At 37.5% G+C, this 21,859-nt stretch overlaps 1 protein-coding gene across 1 annotated transcript in view; it reads right to left on the minus strand.

The window, feature by feature from the left end:
- fat4.L (FAT atypical cadherin 4 L homeolog) overlaps nucleotides 1-21,859 on the minus strand; it is a 187,427-nt gene that overhangs the window by 38,937 nt on the left and 126,631 nt on the right. The window contains exons 5-6 of the mRNA XM_018251147.2: nucleotides 14,980-15,902; nucleotides 13,663-13,837 (exon numbers count right to left, since the gene is read on the minus strand). Coding sequence (XP_018106636.1) covers nucleotides 13,663-13,837; nucleotides 14,980-15,902 — 1,098 coding nt within the window. The remainder of the gene's footprint in view (nucleotides 1-13,662; nucleotides 13,838-14,979; nucleotides 15,903-21,859) is intronic.

Raw genomic sequence — 21,859 nt, forward strand, 5'->3', positions numbered from 1 at the left:
TTTTAAAGTTAAAACATGGCTGGGGGGTGTTTATGTGCAGTAAATATAACCACTGTACCACCACCCTGACACAAATAAAGAAAAACACAGTCTGCTTGGCACATGGACATTTAAAGAAAGCACTAAGCTCATTAACATACTGATGCCTCTTCCATTATAATTAGTAGTATGTCTCTTACTTAATGACATAAGCAGATCTAAGCACTTTACAGGATTAATCAGGTGACATCAATCTGAAAATCAGACAGTAATTGCATGGTATTTTTCTTTACACAAGCGCAATTTGTTGCATGGTAAACTAAAATATGACTGAAAACATAATATGAAGATCATATATAACATGGAGTCCTTTATCCTCTGACATGAAGGCCATCTCCCATTGACTCCATTTTAATCAAATAATTCCAATTTTTAAGAAATAATTCCCTTTTCTTTATAATAATAATAAAACAGTACATATCCTATAGGATTAATTTCATGTTTAAATGATTTTTAGCACACTTAAGGTATGGTGATCTAAATTACAGAACAATCCCTTATCTACAAAACCCCAGGTCCCAAGCATTCTGGATAATAGGTCCTATACCTGAACTATTAATTGGAAAACAATACTGTATTTATGCACAGAAAAGAATCCGCCCTCCGCTTTCTACATTGATATTTTTTTTTTACACATGTGCCCCTGGGGCTTGCGGCTGCTACTACTAAATTGAATTCTTAAGCCCAGGAAGCTTTAATATATTGTTTCCATCAAATGAACTGACAGTGGAGAAGACAAAGCAATATAAAGATATTGATTGGAGCAAATCTCTTTCTGTGAGTTATATGACATTGATATTGCTTGTGGCCCTATTATCTGGATGGGGAAACATGCAGTCTTTTATTTTATTTTATATGGGTGTGGGCACATTTATGACTTATTTTATTACTTACCAAGCATCAGGCCCAGGATAACTGATGCCATAAAACACAGGAGTTCCTTATCTCAATTGTGTTTTCTGGCATTGATAGCATTTTTCTTTTAATGATCTTTTTAAAAAAAAATTACATGATTTTCAACTTAAATAAAAAGCTTGACACGTAAAATCTATGAATTTTTTACTTACTAAATCTGATATCAGAAATAAGGAACTCACCCAACTGGCACCCAAGGCAAGAACCTCTTGGCCTCCCATCTGCTACTGCTTTCTACCCACCTCAGTTGCCTGACACTTGCTCACGACAACACCTCCCCTTCCACTCACAAACCCCAGACCCTATCACTTGCCACCTATATCCCTCTGCTTGCACATATATAATACAGTCATTTTTCCTCTCCACTTTTTCCCTACCACTGTTGTACCCTCAGAACCTGTCTCTTCTGCCAACTCCTAGTTCTATTCCGCCTTATACTCAAAGGCCAAATGAATTATGAATTAAGACACTGAAAAGGCAAAACATGGCTTGTTTTCATTAATGTTATGAGTTTTATAGTAACTAAGAGACTAAGATATTTTATCCCTGTAACACTTGTTTTAATATAATTAAGTGATCTTTGTAATCTTGTCTTGTCTTCTTCATACATATCTTGTAAAGTATATAAACCTCTTGTCCCTTGGGCAAGAAGAGTTTACACACAAAAAAAGTAATCTGATTAAATCCACAGACAGCAGATGGTGGCCTTTCAAGCATATGTTACGGCCAGAACTCGTGCATCTTTTGAAGGGAAGGAACTTGTGCAAGCTATGACGTTCCATAACACAAGCACTTTCTAGGAAGGCTTTACAACAAACAGATAGAGCCCAGCAACTCCATATTATGTTTTAAATATCTGTGCAATACCAATAAGACAAGATGACTATAGGACTGAGCCTTCATTGTAACAAAAAGAAAAATGATAGCTCAAAAAATACAATAATCAATAAAAAATAAGATTACCCGATTGTTAATTCCTATAACATTACATTAGTCATAGTCCCCATAGTCATAGTCAGATTTTATTGTCATCCCAATATAAACATAAATAGTGCTACATATCCTTGTCTGTAGCACCCACAGAATCCTCATATCCTTCTCTTACTAAACCAGTGGCACCCCTAGAACTGTTCCCAGATGTTCTCCTTATTTAACGACACTTGTGCAGCTTGACCTCACAGCACCTTTGTATTTAACTCCCTGTATGAGGCATATGTATGTCTGGGCCTCTAATTTTCATTCATTTTCCATCCCCCAATTGTTTCAGCTGTGTACAGTGAGAATGGCTTATCAAGTGAAAACTCATGGACAAGATTCAATTTGAAAAACCCCTTTTTTTCCCAAAGTTCCAGTTCCCACAGACTTCAATAGAGTTTTCACGTAATAAACCATGAGATCAATTTTTCTGAATTGAACTGCATCTCAAATTGTATTTCACATGATAAACCTTTTTCTCGCTGAACTTAATCTGGCCTTTTATCTGTTGTTATTAGTTATACATAGTTTCCATTTTAATATTGTTTACTATTTAACTTACTATTTACTTATAAATACTGTATCTACACTTAGGGGGTTATTTATTAAAGTTCAAATGTCAAAAACTCAAAACAATTTAGTGTTTTTTGCTATAAAATCCAAATTTTTAGTGGAAAAAAAACCCCTTGATTTTTTTCAAGACATATATATATATTATACCCCGAGGATGGAAAATGTCCGAATCTGAAAATCCGGCATCTCAGATCTGCGAGGTTGTATATAAGTCAATGGGAGAGGTCCCTATACTATTTTGAAGTTTCTGTGGTCTGTGCTGGAATTAGCTATTTTGGACTTTTCGGGCAAAAAAGGGCAAAATTCTCGCTGTTTGGGAAAAAGCCGAAAAAATCTAGCGATTCAGGAAAAAATCCTGAAACAATTTAGATTTTCGCTCGATTTTATCGAGTTTTTCCCTGAATCTTTCTTTTTTTAATAAAAAATAAGGTAAAATCCTGGATTATAGTTTGCTCTGACTTTTTAAAATAAAATTATTAGAACAATTTGGATTTTGATGAATAAGGCCCTGAGTAATAACAATTTAGAAATAGGCAATTCAATTTTCTCCTTTAAAAATTCATGATTTTAAATATGGAACAGTGAGGCCCATATTCATTCCACAACTCATCAAACTAGTGCAATGTGGGCAAATAATGTGGGATTTGATCCTTGGGCCTAAGGTAAAGTTCTCCACCTTATAGGAATCAGAGTATGAAGCACACTTTGCATTCCCATCTTTTTTTCACACCTTAACCAGAACACCTTCATTTCACTGATCTCCAGCCAGTGCAGAATAATTGCTTGAAATTATTATGTTTTTTTTGCACATTTTCTGGTTCAAATTCTTAGAACTTAATAAAAAGACAATAGGGACATTCAAAAGGATATGGACCAGCGCTATTAAACTCACACCTCTCTAGTAGAGTGCCAGTGCACATTTTAATACAGATCCCTGAAGTTACCCTGAAGCCTTTGCACTTAGGTGTTCACAGGGGACAGTCGCATTGGCCTCTCGCCATTGATTGGCTGTAGTTCACAGCATTTGCAGAGACTTGATAAGGAATACAACCTCATTTCTACAAATGTTTTTATTGGTGTCCTTACTTAACATTTCCAATTCATTTGGTTTCAGACTTGAATTGAGGTTACCACTTTCCTGAGATCATCCGACATCAATTAAATTATCCCCAGATGTTTCAGACTTAACACGGGAGGATACCAAATTTCATTTAAAACTGGCAAGTTTCGCGGAGGAAAATATTTGATGCTTTACATCGAGCGTGTTTGTTTTAAAGTGCTCAGCTTAAATGTCCTATAATTTAACCCAAAGTAGCAATGTAAACAGTATAGAATTTCGGCCACAGGAAAAAAACTGCTTTAAAGATGTTTTCATTCTGCAAATGCATTAACAATGTGCTCCTTCTGGAAGTTGAATACTACACTTTTCAAATCACTAGAATGACAGCCAGGGGATAAAGTAGTTGGGGATGGCCAACCTGCCACCCTAAGGCTACTGTTAGTTTACAACTCCTAGTAACCTCCCAAGCAGGCTGTTCTGTAAATTGAAGTTGATTGGTGAAATTATAGTCACCTTGTATTTAAATTTAGGGTCTTATTTATCAAAACCTGATTTTTTTCTGATAATTTTATTAGAAAAAAGTCAGAGCAAACTAGAATCCATGATTTGACCTTATTTATTATTTAAAAAAGCAGAAAAGCATAAAATTGAGGGAAAATCTGAATTATACAATTTTTTTCGAGGATTTTTTCAAAAAATCTGATTTTTACCCGAAAAGTCTGAAATAGTTAGATTTTCGGGCTAATTCCAGCACAGACCACAGAATCTTACAAATTGGATAGGGACCTCTCCCATTGACTTATATACAACATTGGCAGGTCTGAGATGCCGGATTTTGGGATTCGTACTTTTTTCATCCTTGGGGTATAATAAAAAATATTAGATTGGGGGGGCGTGGCCTGCCATGGAACGAGACGCACGCAACTGATTGAGGCTCCGTGACTAAAGCCTATATTTCACCCGAAATTCAGCTATTATCCGCTTACATTTGAGATTCGGGTTGTCAGTAAAGCAAGGACGCCTTCTGGTGCATGACGATGGGGAAAAAAAAGGAGAAGAAACAGAAATCTACGCTCTCTCCTTACCTTCATAGAACTGCTGGCGCGGAAAGCTGCGAAGACAGCCAAGATGGCGCCTGTCAGCACAGCGTCTCCTCTGCTTCGCCTCCATCAGGAACTGCGACACCCTCGCAAACCGGATCACCTGCGAGGACGGAGCTCGCCCATGACCCAGGTCTGTCTATTTCTTATTTACCCTCTCAGACCCATACACCTGAAGAGGCGCCGGTTACTGCTAGAATATTGCAGGAGCAGCTGGCGCTGTTACATACGCAGCTGCATTCCTCTCTCACACAGTCCATTGCTACAGCAGTAGCTGCGGCTGTAAAGGACTTGCAAAGGGATCTCACTGATCTGGGAGATCGCACTGACAAGTTGGAAACCTACACTGATGATATGGTTCAAAGAATGGCCAATTTGGAACAAGATAACCATGATCTTAAAGAGGAAATAGATCAGCTTAGAGAGACCTGTGAGGATCTTGAAAATAGATCTCGTAGGCAGAATTTGCGATTCAGGGGGATCCCAGAGGAAGTTTTGGGCCCTGATATCAATGACTATCTGATTGCTTTATTTGTGCACCTCTGCCCCGATACTCCATTGGACTTGTGGAAATTGGACAGAGCACATAGATCGCTGGCCTCTAAGCCTCCATCTACTAAACCTCCACGTGACATCATTGTCCGCTTTCACTATTATGAAAGCAAGGAAACCATATTGTCCAAAACGAGGTCTGTTCACTCAGTTGACTTTCGCAACCATAAGATTCAAATCTACTCTGACTTGTCGCCTGTTACCTTAGCCAAAAGGAGGGAATTAAAACCTGTAACCCAGATCTTGCGGGACTGTAAAATACCATACCGCTGGGGATTTCCCTTCAAGCTCATTATTAGCTACAAAGGCCAAACGCACACTTTAACCCATCCTCGGAACAGCTATAAACTGCTTAAGGCTCTGGGTCTGCAGTCTAAGGACAATCTGGGATCAGATGGGATGTCACCACCTAAGACCTCTCTTAACCCACAATGGGTTAAAATCCCTGGCTCTCCTCGGCTTCCTCCTTTGGCACTGTCACCTTCTCCTCAAAGAGAGGAACACCCTCCATAAATATGCTTCGCTACTCTCATTTGACCTATCATCGGATTTGCTACCAGAGTTGGGCTTTTCTTATTGTGCTAACTGGAAGGCTTGGTTACCTTGGCCCTTGGTCTTTTGTTGGAACTCTCAACTTCCATGATTCGCCATGGATACCCCCATAATGGGAGTCTGGAGTCTCCTATCGGACCCATTCGTGTTTATCATCTCGACGATTGGATCTGGTTACTTTTTGTTTTCACCTTTACATTTTTGCCTCCACAGTTTAAGGGGGTCTTTATTGCACTAACCCTCGAAATTTCTCGAAGGCTGTTTGTAAAGTCTGTTATTTCTTTGTTGTTTTTATATGTTACTTGGTTTTCGTTGTTTTACGCTTTGTGTACTATGCTCAATTTGTGTGGGAGTAGAATGGTACCTACTTGTTTTTTTGTTTTAAGGCTTGACATTACGACTAAATTCCGATGGCAGTCATACCACAATGCTTATCTGCTTTCGGATGAGTCATTTAAATTTTTGGTGGTTATTATAGCTACACCTATCATAGCGATTTATTATGGCTAAGATAATTTCCATTAATGCCAAAGGTTTGAACACAATGAGCAAACGTTATTTGGTACTAAAGGAACTTAGAAACTTGAAAGCGGATATTGCTTTTATTCAAGAGACCCATTTTCATAGGGATAAACCATATAAGTTGCAATCCAGAAACTACCCTATTGTGTATTATGCCTCTGGGCCTTCCAAAAAAGCAGGGGTTGCTACGCTTATCCATAAAGATTGTCCGCTGGTGGTAGACCGTGCTCAATGTGATCCTAACGGACGCTACATTATTCTAGTTGGAAAATATAGAGACACCCCGATAACTTTATGTAATATTTATTCTCCTAATAGCCATCAGATTCGGTTTTTGCGTACTATTATCAATAAATGTTCAGCTTGTAGCCCTACCTATCAGGTGATTGGTGGCGATTTCAACTTGGTTTTTTCTCAAGTCAGGGACCGTGATCGCCCTTCCCCAGACCACTCCGCACATATTCATTCTCGTGAATTTAGGAAGCTGCTTCATCAATCTGCTCTCTTCGATAGCTGGCGTACTAACCACCCAAGGGATACTCAATTTACGTTTTACTCCCCGGTATATAAGACACATTCCCGTATAGATTACTTTCTCATGTCACATGCTTGTCTCCATTTAACATACACCAGTGAGATTTACTCTATAACTTGGTCTGATCACTCTCCCATTTCCCTAACTCTAGATTTAGTGCAATTACCTCTGAGGGAACCCCACTGGCGTCTTAATGAAACGATCCTACATGACCCAGACACCTTCGAGCAGATTGAAACAGCCCTTAAAGACTATTTCAGTCTGAATGAAGGTACGGTACAAAATTTGTCCACATTATGGGAAGCTCATAAGGCGACGATTAGGGGTCATATTATCGCTATTACCTCCCGTAAAAAGAAACAGTCCCAATCCCGATGTTTGACTTTGCAAAATCAACTCCTAACTCTTGAAGTGCAGTATGGTACTTCCCGTTCAGACCAACTTTTAACGCAGATTTTGGAATTAAGACGTCAACTCTCACTGCTTAAATTTAGAGACGCGGAAAAGGCGATTTTATGGACGAAACAAAAGTTTTATGAACAGGGAGACAAACAACACACTTTATTAGCTAGGAAACTTAAAGAGCAAAAAAATCGAGCCCAAATCACTTCGATGAAACTCCCTTCTGGCCAACTCACATATAACCCAGAAAAAATAGGTGACATGTTTCATGAGTATTACTCTCGCCTGTATAATCTAGGCCCACACAATTCTGCAAACATATCCCAACATCAGGGTTCAGCCCATCTCGATAATTTTTTAGCGGAAGCCAACCTACCTAAATTGTCTGAAGATGATATTAATATCTTAAACAGTGTTATTTCCCCTGAAGAACTAGCTTCCGCCCTTAAGACCATGCCGAATGGGAAATCGCCAGGCCCTGATGGCTTCACTTATAAATATTACAAATTGTACTCACATATACTCAGTCCATACTTACTGAAACTCTATAATGAGTTTCTTACAGGATCCCCTATCCCATTATCGATGATGGGTTCACATCTCACACTTATCCCTAAAGAGGGGAAGGATCCCAATCTTTGCTCTAGCTATAGACCTATAGCTCTTCTTAATTCGGACCTCAAATTGTTTTCCAAAATCTTAGCGAATAGACTTGCCCCCTTACTTCCTAGACTGGTACATGAAGATCAGGTAGGTTTCATACAAGGGAGACAGGCTGGGGACAATACCAGAAGAGCTATAGATTTAGTTGAGATCCTGAACAAAAGATCTACCCCGGCGATTATGTTAAGCTTGGATGCAGAGAAAGCTTTTGACCGTTTAAATTGGTCTTATTTATTTTCTCTGCTATCCCATTTTAATTTCTCTGGACCCTTTTTCACTGCTATTAAAAGTCTGTATAGCTGCCCCACTACGCAACTAAAACTGTCAGGACAATCCTCCAAATACATCACTATAACGAATGGCACTAGACAGGGTTGCCCTCTGTCTCCTCTTCTATACGCGTTAAGCATTGAGCCCTTAGCTGCGATTATCAGACAATCTCCAGATATCTCCGGAGTGGACCTTAAGGATTCCACTTATAAGATCTCACTTTTTGCTGATGATGTCTTGCTGACACTGACTAACCCGCTGATTTCTCTCCCTAATTTACATAAAATTTTGGACGCTTATAGTGAGCTTTCTTATTACAAAGTCAATGTCAGCAAGACTGAAGCTCTCCCTTTAAATATCTCACCGGTCTTATTGACACAGCTTCGTGATACCTTTCACTACAGATGGCAGACCATTTCCATTTCCTATCTTGGCGTACAAATCACTTCGCGCTATATAGACCTGTTTAAATGTAATTTTACCCCTCTCCTTCGCTCAATTAAATCTCTGTTAGACACCTGGTCCAAATTCTCCTTATCTTGGTTTGGTAGAATATCGGCTATTAAAATGTCGATTCTGCCAAAACTTTTGTATTTATTTGAGACCCTCCCTGTCCTAGTTTCACTGAAGACCTTTAAAGATCTCCAAACTTCATGTCATCGGTTTATTTGGGGTAATCGGAGGCATAGAATCTCCAGAATTGTTCTTACTACGCCCTGTAGATTAGGGGGTCTGGGAGTTCCGTGTTTTCGTAGATACTATGAGGCCGCCCATCTTAGGCAGCTTCTAGCTTGGGCAAGGTGGTACCCAAATACTAGATGGAGCAATATCGAGAACTGCATGACCAGTGAATATCATTTGAATTCTGTCATATGGTCAGGGAAAGGCCGAACAATTGAGAGATCCTCACTTCTCTCTTCGACTCGACACACGTTATCTATCTGGTATGCAATTAGACGAAAATATCATTTTATGTCACCTAAATCGCTTAACATGACCTTTCTTGGTAACCCGGAATTTCAGCCAGGGACCCAACCTGACTTTATTGATAAGTGGAAAGACACTGGCATTACTACGATAGGTGACTTATTGGATCCCTTATCTAAAGAGATATTGGAGTATGGCACTCTTCTTCAAAAGACATCGCTGCGGCCTTTGAAACTTTTTGAGTTTTTTCAATTGCGACATTTTATTAAACCGTATAGTGACGATGCGAAAAAGGCCGGGCGTACGTGTTTTGAATTACTTGCCATGAGAGGTCTCCCACAAAGAGGGCTCATTTCTAGAATATATCAATTGTTATCCGACCCACAGGTAAAACCACCCCCTCGACATTCTTATATGGTTAAATGGGATATGCAACTTCCACAGCCTCTTTCAGACCAGGATTGGGTATCAATTTGGGAAAATGCGAAGCGTGTTGTCATGTGTTCGAGACAAAAGGAGCATATTTATAAAATTCTTATGTTTTGGTACCATACCCCTGCCGCTCTTCATGCCTTCTTCCCAGACCATTCTCCACTTTGTTGGCGGAATTGTGGTGATCTGGGCACTTTACCACATATATTCTGGACGTGCCCTGTAATACAACCATTTTGGTCTGAGGTGTCGGATGTCCTAAGTAAAATTCTACAAGAGCCTATATTGGCTGATTTGAGCACTTTTTTGTTAGGCAAACCGTTTCCTAAGGTGCGGAAATCTACTCAGGTTTTACTTAACCATATTCTTACAGCTGCTCGATTGTCTATAGCATCTCACTGGAAATCTCCTATCCCCCCATCCTTAACTGAGTTGAAAAAGAGGGTGGAGGCTAATAGAATATTTGAACAGGGCATAGCTATATTGCATAATCGGGTTCCCCAATCCATCACAACGTGGTCTCCCTGGGTGTTATTATACTCTAATGACTGAACTTTACTGGAACGTGAGGCTGTTTTCTCTTTGTTGCCTTATATCCTTCTCCCACATGATTGCTTTACTTTTCTTATATTGTTTCACTTTTTTTTTCTGATGTCTGTATGATTCTGTTGACTTATGCTTCTGCTGCACGCTTTGTGTATTGTAATACACGCGTGATGGCGTAATTGTATTTCATATTGTCTTGTAACATTCTGATTGTTAATAAAAATCTAAGTTACAAAAAAAAAAAAATATTAGATTTTTTTCCACAAAAAATTCAGATTTTATAGCAAAAAAACCTCACATTTTTCAAGTTTTTGACATTCAGACTTTAATAAATAACCCCCTTAATGTAATTGCCTACCTACATCGTATGGTTGGTGTTATGCCAAAGCAAAAAGTCCAATACTGTATAAAAATCCAGAATAAGTGGAAAATAAACACTTAGAACTTGATTGACCTTTGTTATGACAAATGCTCATAGTCAAGGTCGCTGATCTCTAGCACTAACCTTTGCAAGATACAAACAACCAAGGTAACAGTATAAGAATGAAAGGTGAAACATGTCAAAGATCAACCTCGTAATTTACTTGTCAGATTTTGCTTGCCTTCTTGCCTTTCTTTCAGACTTCATTATATCAGTTTTCTTTTTCACTCAAGTTTTCTTCTATCTCCAGTTACAATAATTCATTTTTTTAACTTGTAAATGTCACTACCGAAACTGAAAAATCACAGTTTCCTTCTATTGTAAAACAAAGGGGGATATTTGGTATTTTGGTCAGGGTCTCACAAAACTGCAACTGATAATTAAAGGCAATAGCAATATGATTGGATGAACCAATAGATTTAGGAGTTTACAAGCTTAAACAGAGTTTAACAGGCAATAAAACACCTGGCATCCCTCCCTAAGAGCATGCCATTCCCCTAAGTGTCATATTGGGGAGACAAAACATTTTTGAGGATGATAAGTTAAAAGGACAACCGAACGCCTAACAAAAGACTGTTTTTTTATTTTATTTTAGAATTTAAGGCGATATTTGGCCTAGAACATACTTTAATATGAAACTACATAAAAATATGCAAAGTAGAAAGACTGTTACATTTTTTTAAAACTAAATATTTGGCATAACATGTAATTTTAATATGTTGCAGAAACTAGATATGCAAAATATATAGGCAAATAAAAAACACAAAACAGAAAAAAACATTTGCAAACTGTCTCAGAATTTCACATTATACCTGAATTACAACTAGAATTATATAAAGCCTTAATAAAAAACAAAACCTTTTCCGGTAGAGCTTGTCACTGCAGCATAGTTAAATATGCACTACTTAGTGGGAGGCAGCAGTTGTTAAGTATGTATCATATTTGCACACTGCATGGTGCATTTAAACTAAGCCCTAATATATTATGGGGGCCTCTAGTGCTGGTTTCTGTGACATGTTCTTATTTCTATGTAAGTTACACCTATTTTTAACATATTGATGTATAGGTATGGGATCCGTTATGCACAAACCCGTTTCGCAGAAAGCTCCAAATTACGGGAAGGCCATCTCCCACAGACTCCATTTAATCAAATAATTCAAATTTTTCGAAATCATTTTCTTTTTCTCTGTAATAATAAAATAGTACAGTATCTTGTACTTGAAACAATCCAGGTTATAATTAATCCTTAATGGAGGCAAAATGATCCTACTGGGTTTAATACAGTAAATGTTTAAATAATTTTTTTAGCAGACTTAAGGTATGGAGATACAAATTACTGAAAGACCCCCTTTTCCGGAAAACCCCATGTCCTGAGTATTCTGGATAATAGGTCCCATACCTGGGTATGTGGGTGGAGCCTTTCTTCAAGAATATACATACTAGGCATTTGGCATGTGTGATCACAAACACAAATGCTACTGGCTAAATACTGAGCCAAAAAATACAACTTTAGCGAATCTAGTAAAAAAAATCGGTATAAAACAGGTTATTGAATGTAGAGTCTTTAATGCCAAATGAGCAAATCTCTTGAGGTGGGCGATATTGGGCTGATCGTTGACCCTAGGGCCCAATGATCGGATCCCAATGAGCAGAATATGGCCAGGCTGTTCCAGGACCTGCAGTCCTCGATCTGATGAGATTTTTAAACCTGTCTGATCAACATATTGCCGACTTTCGGCCAGACATTGATCAGGGAAGCCCATCGGAGGGCCCTTTTGTGTTCTGTGGCATCTATGGGCTGTGTATGTGATGGTTCCTACAATTTATTTTTAAGCTTAATGTTTTTCTTTGAACCACATACTGGGTGCCCTAAATAGAACATTAAACTTGTTGTTACTAATGAAAGCTATTTATGGTATAAATGCAGCTGTGTTCTTTAAATTGTGCCTTTGGACTTAAATCCACATCTTACACAGTAGACCATGACTTTTAGCAGTTTTCCAGGTGTGTGGTTCGATATCCATATAACCAATAAATAAATGATGTTGAAGACTAAACTTATCTTAAACTTTAAAGTTAAAGACACATGCACAAGGTACATCTTAGTACAAACATAGGCAAACAAACAAACATAGGCATCTCTTCATTTTCCATCTATTTGCTAAATTTTGCTAGAACTCTGCTGCATAGCTCAAACTTCCCATTTAGTTAACAATGCCCGAGTATCCAAAATCACCAGCACAACCTAATAAAAGGCAGTTGTTTTTATTACTCAAATTAATCAAATTTTTTTTCAAAGTCGACATTACTCCCATCCACAAATTTAACTCAGTTATCAATAATTCTTCTCAAAAGAATCAGACCAAAGAAACGCTGCAACAAAATCAAGTGTCAATTCGAATCAAACGACTTTTTCAACTTGATGCTCCGAAACTTTATATGATTTTCAGATGTCAAGAAACATCTTCAGGGACATCTGCCATTGGCCTTGACAGGTATGAGAAAAATGTGAGATTTAATAAATAGGCCCCTATGGGTTCAAAATCTCAATCTAAACTCTGAAAAAGGTACAGTACTGGAATACGGCCAAACAGCAGTAGCCTCAGTGTTGCCTCTACCAAGGTATGATGATCTCTGACATGATTAGGGGTTTGCATAGAAAAAAATTGACCAAGGCAGACAGTAATTGTTTGCATAACTGCAGAAACCAATGGCAGCTATTGTATATTCCTGTTCCACTAAAATGGATGTGTGGGACTGAAACCCGGCATACTTTGAGTTGTAAAGTTTATATAAACAAGGACCTCTATTTAAAACTTTATTTATATTCTACTGCATTAATATTGGCTTCTAGGATACTGTCCATCACCTATAATCCATAGACATTTTTTTAGATAAACCCCCATATATAATATAAGGCACTAAGTTTGCCAAGGAGCAGTAACCCAAGGCAAGCAATAAGATGCTTGCATTTAAACAGGTGACTAGTAAATTTACTTGCGGATTGGTTGCTATGGGTTACTGCCCCTGGGCAAACTAAGTACCCTTTATTACATAACCCCATTAAAGTTTAATTGGAGTCCATTTTTTAAAATATATCCAGGATTGATCTATTCCTTATGTAGTCAGTTAATTCAAGTCAGATACAGACATGCAAGTAATATGTATGTACAACTACCTGCATCTGTAGCTGTGATTTGTAAGCTGTACCGCTCTTTAAGCTCCCGATCCAAACTTTTAATAAGGCTTAGCTGTCCACTAGAAGACAAAGTGAATGCTCCATCTTCATTACCAGAAGCCAATGAGTATGTCAATCTGCTGTTAAGTCCTTGATCATCATCTCTTGCCACAACCTTAAGAAGAAAAATATAAAACACAAAGAGTTTATTAATAATAATAATAATAATATTAGGGCTCATTCACTACCCCTAGACAAATGTGGTTGTTTATGATCTAATGGCCACAAATCCAACGTTTGCTTTATTCCTAGTTAGCAAATAAAGGTATCACCTTTACACCACTATTGTTATCTAATATCAAGAGTTTTGCCCCTATACATTTTTGACTAGTACCTTTACTCGGAATAGTTTGACCTTCAGCAGCTTGAAAAAAATCTAATCACTGATTAATTGCTATGGGGCAGATTTATCAAGGGTCAAAAAGTACAAAAAACGTAGAAATTCGACCATCAAATCGGATTCAAAGTTTTTTCACAGAATTTGGCAATCCTAAGATCAAATAAAAATGAACTATTCGAACGATTTTAGCGTACGATCAAGGGATTTTTATTCGATTCAATGAAGACTTAGAAAAAGTTTGTAAAAGGTCCCCATAGGCTAACATAGCAATTCGCAGGTTTAATTTGGCGACGTATTGAAGTTTTTTTTAAAGAGACAGTACTTTTGCCATGTCTTTACACATCGAATAAAAATCCTTCGATCGCACACTAAAATCGTTCGAATCGTTAATTTTTATTCGATCGTAGGATTGCCAAATTCTGTGAAAAAAACGTTGAATCCGATATTCCAATTCGAAGTTTTTCAAATTGATGGTCGAATTTCTAAGTTTTTTGTACTTTTTGACCCTTAATAAATCTGCCCCTTAGTAAATCTGCCCCTATGTGTTACTGCTGAGCTACATATTTGCCCAGTTTTGGTACTGAGTTTTAGTTCACATGTGATTAATAGGTAGGGTTGGTATTACAGTGGCCTAGAAGCAGGGCCGGGCCTAGCCGACCAGGCACCCTAGGCAACCCGGTCCGTTAACCCCACCCCTGAGAGCATGCACCATAACAGAGGGGGAGGGCAATGAAGGGGAAGGAGGAAGGGCAGGGGAGGGACGTAGCAACGATTGTCAGAGGGGAGGGAGGTAGGAAGGGAGAGTGACAGAGGACAGAGACAATCTGCTAAAATCCAATAACTGGAGGACCATAGTCTGGAAATCTAGGATTTAAGAATTTTTTTGTGAAATAGTTTTAAAAATACTAATAGCTCACCTGAAGGATTATCTTTGGCAGAGTCTCTAGGTTTTCGGGAACACTAACAGTATACGGTGATAGTTCAAATTTGGGGACAACATCATTGATATCAGTTAGAAGAATACTGACTGTTGCTGTGTCAGAACGAGGACTGCTTCCCCTGTCCAATGCTTGAATTTTAAGAGAATAAGAAGACTTTCTCTCACGATCTAATGGTCTGGCAATTGATAGAACACCTGTTACTGAATCGATCCTAAATTCATTGCTTGGATTCCCATCAATAATAGCATAGCGAACCATTCCATTGACACCTTCATCTGCATCTGAAGCAATGAGCTGAATAAGGTCTGTACCAGTTAAAGTGCTTTCACTGATCTCTACTTTAAATTGTCTCTGTGAAAAGTGAGGGCTGTTATCATTAATGTCAAGCACTATAACCATCACATCCATAGTGGAAGAGAGTGAAGGTGCTCCTTTGTCTTTTGCTATAATAGTCAGAGTGTAGTTAGAAATGTCTTCCCGATCCAGTTCTCCAGTGAGTCGCACTTCTCCATCAATAATGCCGATACTGAATTTATTTCCCAGTGAACTAAGTAATGAATATTGGATATATGAGTTTGGACCACTGTCTGGATCATTGGCTTGTGCCCTAAATACAATTGTGTCTGTGGGTGTGTTCTCTTGGACATATGTCAGCTTTGGGGAAATAAATGTTGGTGGGTTATCATTTACATCCAACAGAATTATTGATACTTCAACTGAGCTGGTGAATCTAGGTGCAGGTGAGGGAGCCATATCATGAGCTTGAACAACCAAGCTGTAGAAGGATTGGATTTCTCGATCCAGGAGTTGAAGCACACTTAGGGTTCCATCTTTATTGAGTTGAAATTGTCCCATACTGTCTCCAGAAGATATGCTGTATGATAATTTGGAGTTGAAGCCTACAGTAGACAAATGCAAAAATATTACTCATAAATACTGCTTTCATACATTCAAAAAATCAGTAGCTATTTTCTTTAAACAATGGTACACTCTATCTCAGTACTTGCCATAAACTGGTTTGTCCCCATTATGTAAAATATTCCAGTTTATAAATAACTTTTAAGAAGTGTTAAAATACAGTTCTAGGACAGACTCCCAGTCCATCATCTGAATGAATCACAGAATGGCCCATCAATCTACTAAGAAGATGTATCATTTTGGCTAAGCTTCATTTAAAGGGATACTGTCATGGGAAAAAGTTTTTTTTTCAAAATGAATCAGTTAATAGTGGTGCTCCAGCAGAATTATGCACTGAAATCCGTTTCTCAAAAGAGCAAACAGATTTTTTTATATTCAATTTTGAAATCTGACAGGGGGCATGACATATTGTCAGTTTACTAGCTGCCCCCAGTCATGTGACTTGTGCTCTGATAAACTTCAGTCACTCTTTACTGCTGTACTGCAAGTTGGAGTGATATCATTCCCCTCCATCCCCCCCCCAGCAGCCTAACAACAGAACAGTGGGAAGGTAACCAGATAGCAGCTCCATTACACAAGATAACAGCTCTCTGGTAGATCTACGAACAGCACTCAATAGAAAAAGCCAGGTCCCACTGCAACACATCCTAAAGTGCTCGCTCTTTCTGAAAGCACATGACAGGGTAAAATTACATAAGATGGCTGCCTACACACCAAGATGTAAGAGCAAACTTACTGGACACTAAGGGGCAGATTTACTAAGCTCGAGTGAAGAATTCGAATGGAAAAATATTCGAATTTCAAAGTATTTTTTTGGGTACTTCGACCATCGAATTGGTCAAATTCGATCGAATCGAATGATTCGAACGATTCGAAGTAAAAATCGTACGACTATTCGACCATTTGATAATCAAAGTACTGTCTCTTTAAAAAATACTTGGACTTCATACTTCACCACTTTAAACCTAACGAGGGGCAATGTTAGCCTATGGGGACCTTCCCCAGCACTTTTCTAAGTTTTTTTTGGTTGAATAAAAATCCTTCGCTCGTTCGCTTAAAATTGTTTGAATCGATTGAACGATCGTTTGATCGAAGCTTTACTTTGAGGGTCGAATTTGAGGGTTTTTTAACCCTCGGAATTCGACCCTTCATAAATCTGCCCCGCAGTACCTTTGCAAAGAAACTGTGATTGCAACAAAAACCAAATTCTGAATTTGTTTCGATTTTAATAAATATAACATATAATAAGTTAGTCCCTTAGCCCACATTTTTGGCTGACTCATTGGACAAGAGGATCAACTGGTTGTATGAGTGAAATAATCAGGGCTCAAATTTTGCAGCAGGAAAAAAAACTTGAGACACCACACTGATAAAACATTTAACATTTCGATAACTACAAGAAAAATAAAAGTGAAAACTGTCATTAAACACCCTCACTGTTGGCATTTGGCTGTGACTGAATATGTCTAATTTTTTTCACTACAGTCTATTGTACATTTTTGCAGCTGCATTTTATAAATCAACACAATATGCATTCACCCTAAAGTTGTCATAAAAAAATGATCAACCGCATACATTATGGTCTATTATAGAGTTTACATTCATAATATGATTTATTTTCTTTACATTGCGGCGCACTTTGTTTCGGTGCTAAAGACAATTATTTCAGGTATTTTCTTAGTGAAGTTTTTCCTTCCGCTTTTTCAGAATTTGCAAAAAATACTGCCAAATACAATAAAGAAATACTTTCACTTACAGAGATTTGTGGTGTTCTTTTCATGTCAGTGGATTTATTTATTTATTTTGGCAGTGATGTCCCAGAGAGTTTAGCATGGAACGGACTTAAAAATCAAAATCAGTGACAGGAAAGAACTTGCTAAATGCTGTTCCTATTTATTTCAACTTCACTGCTAAATATATTGGGTGCATTTTAGATCTCCTTTCGAAGTAAAGTTCAAAGTCATACAAGAGATGTCATCTCCCAAGGTGGAAAGATTGTTCCAAAAAACTGTCAGTTCTAGTGAGAGGCCTTGGCTGAGTGTACCGTACTTCAGCCTGATGCACACAATAACTAGCAATGCTGACTATGATGATTAGTGGAACCCATTGTCTTGCTCCATCCTATTTATTAGAGATCTTTTTCACCCACTGAAATAGCTGCCTGTCTTTCCAATCCATGCTACATATGTTCCACTAGGGCTGCTACTAAATTCATAGCAAGTACATAGAAGCTGAGGCCATACTGAGCCATATGCATCCATGACACAACCAAAAATATGCAGAATTCCAGGAAGAACCATGGAGAATTAAGATAAAGTGTTGTGGTATTTATTTGCATAAAAGGGAGACTATCTTCCAGTGGGATGCAGCAGGCCTACTCATCTGGTAAGACCCTGTCTTTAACAAAACATATAAAAACACTAGCAATTTCTCTAAAAGGTCCCTATTGCTGAAATTATTATTTTGCCAATTGGGAAAGAAAGGAGGACGTTCACAAAAGGTGACGTTTTCCTCGAATAAAACTAATTAGTAGAGGTTAATCGTTTCATTACACAAGCATGAAGCATGTGAGATTGGAGATGCCACAATAATAATATGAATTGTATTATCTTAAAAAGAGCGATCATATGATTAAACATCATGATGATTCTACTTTAGGCTAGTGTATTAAAGTAAAGTACTGAATTTTCCAAGTTTACTTCCCCTTTGCACTGCTATAACCATACCTGGAAGCTCAGCCATAACAAAACGATGTCTGCTTCTTAGATACTAAGGATGTGTTTCATCTTGGAATTCTCCCAGTTTCTACAAATGGGTTCATTTACCTCTACTCATGTTTCTGCAACTAAGATTGTGAGAGGACGTGACTGGCAGGTGATTGTCAATACACAATAATCTCAGTTTGGCTTGGCTGCAACCTCATTCGTTATTACTATAATGGGTGCCTACTATTGTGCAAGAATTATCTTTTGGCATGCCAGAAATTCAGAATTAAAACGGATACAACTAAAGGATGGAGCAAGCAGGTAATAAAGTCTAATTAGGAGATAGATTCATTTACCACAACATACTAAACATTAGTTCCTATGACAGTCCTCCCTTTAAAGAGAAAGATATGAGATCTCTCTTTAATTATCTGGCACTTTACCAGCATGTATATCTGATTTACAGCTCAATTAAAATATCACCCCTGCTATGAGGCATGAAGTATTTCAGAAATCTAAACGAATGCCTTCCAGAGGTCACTTCATAAAATGCTGAATATTGATTTTGGACAGTGCAAAAAAAGTCCAAAAATGATGCATTGTTTTACATTAACTAAAGCTGGTATGTAGTATAGTTTAGTATATAAGGTATATAAATAGAGCATGTAATTCATGTCATTAACTATCTGTAATGATCCGGAGTGGAGTGTGCTTAGATAGTTGTCTACCCCCTACACCATTTCCCTGTAGGTACCAGTGTTCACCAATGAACTTTTGGACCAGTGGACCTACATAAGTCACCAGAAATGGGGCCAAGGCCAAGGGGCACATTTACTTAGCTCAAGTGAAGGAATAGAAGAAAAAATACTTCGAATTTCGAATTTTTTTTGGCTACTTCGACCATCGAATTGGCTACTTCGACCTTCGACTACGACTTCGATTCGAATGTTACGAACTAAAAATCGTTCGACTATTCGACCATTTTATAGTCGAAGTACTGTCTCTTTAACAAAAACTTTGACCAAGTACTTCGCCACCTAAAACCTACCGAACATCAATGTTAGCCTATGGGGAAGGTCCCCATAGGCTTAATAACAATTTTCTGATAGAAGGAAAATTGTTCAATCGATGGATTAAAACGATTTTTCCTTCGATCGTAGGAAATGCGGTAAATCCTTCGACTTCGATATTCGAAGTCGAAGGATTTTACTTTGACGGTTGAATATCGAGGGTTAATTAACCCTCGATATTCGACCCTAAGTGAATGTGCCCCCAAGAGTCAACGACACAAACTAGGGGGTCATTTACTAAAATCCTAAATTATCTCATTGTCCATATAAAAAAAGCTCAACCAAAGTCCTATTCCCGATTTTGCCTTAATTATTAATAAAATCTATTTAATCGATCTGCCAAAAAACTCGAAAAAACTAATTGTAGGATTCTTTTGGCTTTTCTCCTGAAAAGCGTGATTTTTTCGAGTTTTTGCCCAAAACACTGAAAAGTCATATTTTTGGGCTAAACCCACCAAAAACCATGATAACTTCAATTTGTAATAGGTGCCTCTCCCATTGACTTATACAGGACCTCAAGAGGCCTGAGATGGCAGATTTACAGATTCGGGCTTTTTGCAGCATCGGGGTATATATTTGATTTTTTTTTTTCCCTCAAAATATTTTCGTTTTTCCCCCAAAAAGCCTGACCAGAAAAAAACTGAGGTTTAATAAATAACTCCCTAAGAGTCAAAAACATATAAACTCAATCATGTGGCAACATGTAATGAATGGTCAGTTACGCCACATTATCATTTAAGTGACAAACACAGGATTACTTAGAGAAGCTTTGGGATTTATTAAAGCTAGTTATTCCTAGAGTGCGAATAAATTAGGTTAATTGTTGGTGTGTTTCTTGTATGTATATACTGTAGTATAATAATTAAATCAGTGAAGTAGTATGTTTGGATTATATCATACATCATACATTTTTTTTAAATAACTGTTAAATAGGACCTAATACTTGGAAGAGGGACCTGGTTTTTTTTCAGGTAGGGTGTCTTTCTCTAATTTGGGTCACCATAACTTAAATCTGCCAAATATAATTAAAACATTAAATAAATGCAGTAGGATTGTTTTGCCACCAATATGGATTCATACAGCTTAGGTACGATGAAGTACAAGCTACTGTTTTATTATTTAAGTAAAAAAGATCATATCATTTTTAAAAATCTGAATTATTTGATTATAATGGAGTCCATGGGATATGGCCTTCCTTGTAATTCAGAGTTTTTTGGATAATGGGTTTCTGGACAAGGGATCTCATACATTCATTTTGTCTATGCAGCTGTTAATTACATATGACAATTATGTTGTGATTTTTGCCAATGCATTTTAAAGTTTCATAATCAACTTTTTTTTTACCAAAAGTTAACCAAATATGGTAACTGTCTTACACCATCTATTGTCTAGGCTGAAATCTCTAAAAATGAGCCAACCATCTTGAAATACGATTTTTAACCCTATTGAGTACATAGTTATGATTGACACAAGATGAATCCAGACTTAGACTTAAACAGGTTGTTCACCTTTAAATTAACCTGTATTATGACATAGAGCGTTATTCTGAAATAATCTGTAATTAGTATTATGTGTGGTTTTTTTTGAGTTATTTCACTTTCTATTCAACAGCTTTCCAATTTGCAATTTCAGCAAATTACCCTAGCAACCATGCACTGATCTGAATAAGAGATTGGAATATAATAGGAAAGGCCTTGTATAGAAAGATGAGTATTAAAAAGTAGTAATAACAATACATTTGTAGCCTTACAGAGCATTTGTTTTTTAGATGGGGTCAGTGACCCCAATTTAAAAGGCAAATTCAAAAACTATGAAAAAAGAAAAAATGAAGACCAACTGAAACGTTGCCTGAAATTAGCCATTCTATAACATACTAAAAGTTAACTTAAAGGTGTTCACCTCTTGAATAGGACAGAAGTTGAAAGCAGCATGATAAATGAATGTATCCCAAAACTGCCTTAGTCTAACTGTACCTTTACAGCCTGATCACAGTTAACAGTGAGATTTTATTATTGGTCTTTACAGTATCATGGTGCTTTCTCAATATACGAAAAATTATTAAAGTTGGTGTAAAGCGAAACAATTTATGCAGTCATGCAATTTATTTGACTGTGATAACCCATAGTATGGTATGTGAAAGTAAATAAAGAATTGGTTGCAAGA

This window comes from Xenopus laevis, chromosome 1L, assembly GCF_017654675.1.
Source record: "Xenopus laevis strain J_2021 chromosome 1L, Xenopus_laevis_v10.1, whole genome shotgun sequence".
Taxonomy (NCBI): Eukaryota; Metazoa; Chordata; class Amphibia; order Anura; family Pipidae; genus Xenopus; species Xenopus laevis.